Source organism: Rhinolophus hipposideros, assembly GCF_964194185.1.
Source record: "Rhinolophus hipposideros genome assembly, chromosome: 3".
Lineage (NCBI taxonomy): Eukaryota > Metazoa > Chordata > Mammalia > Chiroptera > Rhinolophidae > Rhinolophus > Rhinolophus hipposideros.
This window is the reverse complement of record NC_138049.1, coordinates 105,828,025-105,833,638: the sequence shown is the minus strand read 5'-3', so window position 1 is coordinate 105,833,638 and position 5,614 is coordinate 105,828,025. Positions and strand designations below refer to the sequence as shown.

The following is a 5,614-nucleotide window of genomic DNA, read 5'->3' as shown; positions in this document are numbered from 1 at the left end:
ACTATTCACAACAATCTATTTACTTGAACTTCATTTCCAACTGTGACCCCAATAAAAACAAAGGGAAGAGCAGGCCATCCTAGGCTGATTCTGTGACGGTCTCTAATAACGACCCTGGTTATTCACCTTCCCCAGTTACTTAATCAAACATTAATATAGGTGCTGGGAAGGGATTCTGCAGATGTAACTAAGGTCTCCAATCAGCTGACCTTCAGACATGGGGACTATCCATGGGGAATGTCCTAATCAGGTGATACTGACTGGGGTTTCCCCTCACCCCAAAGATTCCAAATGAGAGGGGTTCAATGTGAGGCATTCCTCTACTGGGGACATTGAAAATGGAGGGCCATATGGCAAAGACTGCTGGTGGACACTAGGGGTTGGGACATCACCCCCCTCACTGACACTTGTCAAGGAAACAGGGACCTTAGACCTACAACTGGAAAAAACTGAATTCTGCTAACAGCTCTCTGTAAGCTGGGAGGAAGATCCTGAGCTCAGGATGAGCTCACAGCTTTGTGACACCCTGACCAGAGAACCCACCCACACCAGGTCTGGATTTTCTAAGGAACTGTGAGCAAATAAGTGGGTGTTGTTTTGAACCACTGCATTGTGGTAATTTGTTACGCAGCAATAGAAAACTAACACACAGGCTCAACTGTGCAACAAATAAGCACACAGCATTTTTTCCACTGGAATGAATTTATAAACTGATATGCACACTAATTTGTGATAAAATATTTCCTAACTTTTTTTGTGTTTTAAGTGATATAAATTTTCATTCATTCATTCAACAAATAATTTAATGCCCACTATCTATCAGGAATGACTTCATATGCTTGGGATACAAGGTTGACCTAAACAGCCCAAAACCCCTGTGCTCATATGCCTTACATTCTAGAAGCTTCCCAGAGTGATTCGGAGCCATTGTAGTAGTTTTAGTGAAGAAATGACACACTCTGACTCACGTTAGCAGGATGGCTGATCCCTGTGGGAGAATAGTCCTTGGCTGGCAGGTGAGGGGGTGGCACTAGTGCCACAATCAGGAGTGAGAGGGTGGTGGGGACTAAGTGGGGAAGAGGGGCTGAGGGGTGAGAGAGACAGAGAAGGGCTGGAGAAGCAGGGGGAGGGAAAGGGGCAGAGGTGAAGAATCCTAAAGCAGTGGAACTCTCAGGTTGAAATATGCTGTGTTATAGATCTTTAGTAAATTATCTAGGGCCCAGTGGGGTGCTCTGTGGGGCTGCCTAAAAACTAATCGCTCCTTATGCTAATCAGTTTAAAAATAATAATGTGTCCTGATAAAATATACACAGTTTAGATGTGAATTATTCATAAAAATAGGCAACACAGGAGCACTGATGAAGGGCATTTAACTGCTTGAACACTTGCAGCTTTGAGGTTGTACATGCTCCTCCTTGAAATACACGGTAACAAACTGCTTCCACACGCTTCTTTGTATTGAGGAGGTGGGGACTCAACAGACAACTCAGGGCTGTGGAAGGAAGATCATTTTACAGTAGAAACATCCGGAGTCACAGGTGTACCCTCTGGGAAAGTGAGACTTAGGAGCTTTGAGAGTCCGGCTGCAGTGCTGTTTACACACATTTCTGCACCAAGGGGGACAGATCACGGTTTTACAGATTAGCTTCCTGATGATCAGGGGTTTCCAAGGTTGTTACCCACTGTAGTTAATAAACAACAAGGAGGCTGGTGTCTATGAGAATCTCTAGCTGGTGTTTTCAGGCTCAACTTCTCTAGGATTAAAGAGAAAAGCCCTGTCCTTCCTCTATTCCCAGGGCGAGCTCACTCTGTGGCACCAAGTTCCCTGGGGGTGTCTTCTTCCAGGAGAGTCGGGGGGAGAGGTAAAGGGTGGGAGGCAGGGTGTCCATTTCAGGGAGAGGGATTCCGGGAAGAGAAGGGGAGGGAAAGAGGCTGAGCCCTGGTTCCTCAGACAGACCCTGGGTCAGGACTCAGGGTGACAGCGTGACACAGAGCGCTCCGTGCAGGAGGACGGGTCAGGGCCGAGTCCCAGGTCCCCTGAGAGCGGAGTCTGGGGCGGGGAAGCTCAGTGTCGGGGAGTCCCCAGTTCCCCGCAGTTTCACTTCTCCTTCTCACAACCTGTGTCGGGTCTTCCTGTCTGGAAACTCATGACTCGGCCCCAGTCTCACTCCCATTGCGTGTCCGGTTTCTAGAGAAGCCAATCAGTGTCACCGCCTTTCTGGTTATAAAGTGTCCCCAGACCCGCCCGCACACATATTGTCCCCAGACCCTGAGGATGCGCGTCATAAGCCCCGGAACCCTCCTCCTGCTGCTCTTGGGGGCCCTGGGCCTGACGGGGACCCTGGTGGGTGAGTGCGGGGTTGGGAGGGAACGGCCTCCGCGGGGGGAAGCGCGGGGACCGCCCGGTGGGGGCGCAGGACCATGGGGAACTTGTGTCCCCACCGCTCGGCCTAGGGCCTAGACCTCCGACACCCCCTCCCGGCTCCGTCCCACCCTGATCCCGCCCCGTGTCCCGTCCACTCGGGTCTCCCTCCCCTCCTTATCCATCCCGCCCCCTTTCGGTCTCCTGGGCCCCCTGCCCCTCCCGGCCCATCTACCTGGGACCCGGGACCTGGAGAAGGGTCGCCTGGGTCTCAGGCCCTCCCCGTCCCCGTCCCCAGGCCCCCACTCCCTGAAGTATTTCGGCACCAGCTGGTCCCGGCCGGGCCACGCGGAGCCCCGGTACATCGCCGTCAGCTTCGTGGACGACACGCAGTTGGGGCGGTTCGACGGCAACGCCGCTAATCCGAGGATCGAGCCGCGGGCGGCGTGGATGGAGGGGTCGTGGGTGGAGCAGGTGGAACCCGGGTTCTGGGACCGGGAGACAAGACGCGCCAAGTTATACCAACGGACTTTGCGAGCGGACCTGCAGACCATGCTCAAGAATCACAACCAGAGCGAGGCCGGTGAGCGACGCGGCCCGGGTCCAGGTCACGACCCCTACGGACGGGCCGGGTCCCCCGAGTCTCCGGGTCCGAGCTTCACCCCGAGGCTGCGGGACCCGCCCGGCCCGTCCACCCGGGAAGAGCCCGCGGGGACTTGGACCCGGTTTCATTTTCAGTTCAGGCGCCATCACTGCGGGGTTTAAGGGCGGGGGCTGCCCACGGCTGGGGTTAAAGGTCGGAGCTGACGGCGGGGCGGGGTCAGGGTCTCACAGCCTCCAGGTGATGTTCGGCTGCGACGTGGGGCCTGACGGGCGCCTCCTCCGCGGGTACCTTCAGGAAGCCTACGACGGCGCCGACTACATCGCCCTGAACGAGGACCTGCGCTCCTGGACCGCGGCCAACCCAGCTGCTGAGGTCTCCAAGAGGAAACTTCAGGTGGTACAATTGGCACAGTCTATGATGACCTTCGGTAAGAACAGGTGCGCGGAGTGGCTCCTCAGATACCTGGAGAAGGGGAAGGAGACGCTGCTGCGCGCAGGTGAGCGGAGCGCGGGGCTCCTGCGGGGAGGGGAGGACATGGGACCCACACCCGGACCCCCTCCCCGACCCCGGGGGATGGAGGCCGCCCGGGTGTTCAGATCCGGTACCAGAGAGCGACCCGGGGCCCTTCTCTCAGGGACACTTAGGGGCGCGGTCTCTCAGGGATGGAGAGGGGGACCATCTCAGAAATAACCGATCAGCGGTTCCCTGTGACCCTGGCACCTGCTCTGGGAACCCGGGGACTTTCTCTCTCAGGCCGTGTTCGCTGCCCCGCACACAGTGTGACTGAGCTCTGACCCCGGCTTTTCTGAGTCACGTGGCCTCCACCCAGCTCAGGACCAGGAACCCCTTTTCTCTCCATCGGAGACCTGTCTCTGCCCTGGGCTGTCTCACCTTGATTCCAGACCTTTCTAAAGACTAGAGATTATCCCAATGCCTGTGTCCAGTGTGGTGTCTGGTTTTGTGCTCCCTTCCCCCACCCCAGGTGTCCTGACCGCTCTCAGGACGGTCACGTGACCACTGCTGGCGTGTCCCCTGAGGGGGGCAAATGTCCTGAATATTCTGACCCTTCTCCTCAGACCCCCCAAAGGCATACGTGACCCACCACCGCACCCCTGACCCTGACGTCACCCTGAGGTGCTGGGCGCTGGGCTTCTACCCTGCGGAGATCACCGTGACCTGGCAGCGCGATGGGGAGGACGTGACCCAGGACACGGAGCTCCTGGAGACCAGGCCCGCGGGGGACGGGACCTTCCAGAAGTGGGCAGCCGTGGGGGTGCCTTCTGGAGAGGAGCAGAGATACACCTGCCATGTGCAGCACGAGGGGCTGCCCGAGCCCCTGACCCTCAGATGGGGTACGGAGGGGGCCGTGGGCACAGAGCCTCTTCTCAGGGAAAGCAGGGGCCTCTGGAGGACGTCAGGTCGGGGCTAAGGCCTGGGGTCAGGGCCCTCACCTGCCCTTCCCTTCCAGAGCCACCTCCTCAGGCCGCCATCCCCCCTGGCATGGTGGTGGGCGTCATTGCTGGGCTGGTCCTCCTTGGAGCTGCGGTCACTGGAGCTGTGCTGTGGAGGAGGAAGTAGCGCTCAGGTAGGGAAGGGGCAGGGACTGAGGTGTCTTGTCCCACTGGGGGTTTCAAGCCCCAGGTGGACGTGTGTCCTGCCTCGTTAGTGGGAAGGACCATCCACACACGTGTGCTTTCCCTGTCTGGGGCCCTATTTGATAACACTCACTCTTTGTTAACGCACGTGTGAAAATGAGGGATAGATTTATCACCTTGATGATTCTGGTGATGGGGACCTGATTCTCAACAGTCACAGGTCAGAGCAGAGGGTCCCCGCTGAGGACAGACCTCCAGGAGGGTGGTTGGTCCAGTCCCCACACATGTACTTTCCTCAGGTTTCCTGATCCTGCCAAGGGTCTGTAGTCACAGTTCTGGAAACTTCTCTGAGGTCCAGGACCAGGGGTTCCTTTAGGATCTCATGGTCCTGCCTCCTTCCTGGCTTCTCACGTGATGATTTCTTCCCACAGGTGGAAAAGGAGGGAGCTACGCTCAGGCTGCAGGTGTGTATGGAGGAGGGTGATCCCTGAAACCCTTGGGACAGTGTAGATGGAAGCCCTTGGGGGGGCTCACCCACCCCCATAATTCCTCCTTTAGCCACATGTGCTGTGGGCACTGACCACATCCTGTTTTGTTCTCCTCCAGGCAGTGACAGTGCCCAGGGCTCTGATGTGTCCCTCGTGGCTTCTAAAGGTGAGACATGGATGCCTGAAGTGGGAGGGGTTGGGACAGAGGGGACAGGACTGGGTACTGGGGATTCTTTGGGACAGTTTGAGCAGCGGTGGACTATTGAGAATGTCACCACTTACAGCCTCTAACCTAAATTTGTTATGATTATTTTCTTCTACAGCGTGAGACAGCTGCCTTGTGGGGACTGAGTGATGCGAGATTTGTTCATGCCCCCACTTTGTGCCACAGGAACCTCTGAGCTCTCTTTCTGCAAAGGGCATCTGAATGTGTCTGTGTTCCTCTCGCATCATGTGAGGAGGTGGGAGACTGCCCGCCCCCTGCCCTCCACGCCCCCTCTCAAACTGACCGAGTCTCTTCCCGAAGCACTGTCCTGTTCCAGCAGAGGCTGTTTCCATCCCCACC

General features: G+C 56.8%; 1 protein-coding gene across 1 annotated transcript; it reads left to right on the top strand.

Moving 5' to 3' along the window:
* Positions 1-2,275: 2,275 nt before the first annotated feature.
* Positions 2,276-4,544, top strand: LOC308495428 (patr class I histocompatibility antigen, A-2 alpha chain-like; the record flags this gene model as incomplete). The annotated part of the gene is made up of 5 exons (XM_081043616.1): positions 2,276-2,348; positions 2,661-2,945; positions 3,187-3,462; positions 4,043-4,318; positions 4,435-4,544. 5 exons carry the CDS (start codon positions 2,276-2,278, stop codon positions 4,542-4,544), a joined length of 1,020 nt encoding a protein of 339 aa, XP_080899742.1.
* Between the last annotated feature and the right edge of the window lie 1,070 nt (positions 4,545-5,614).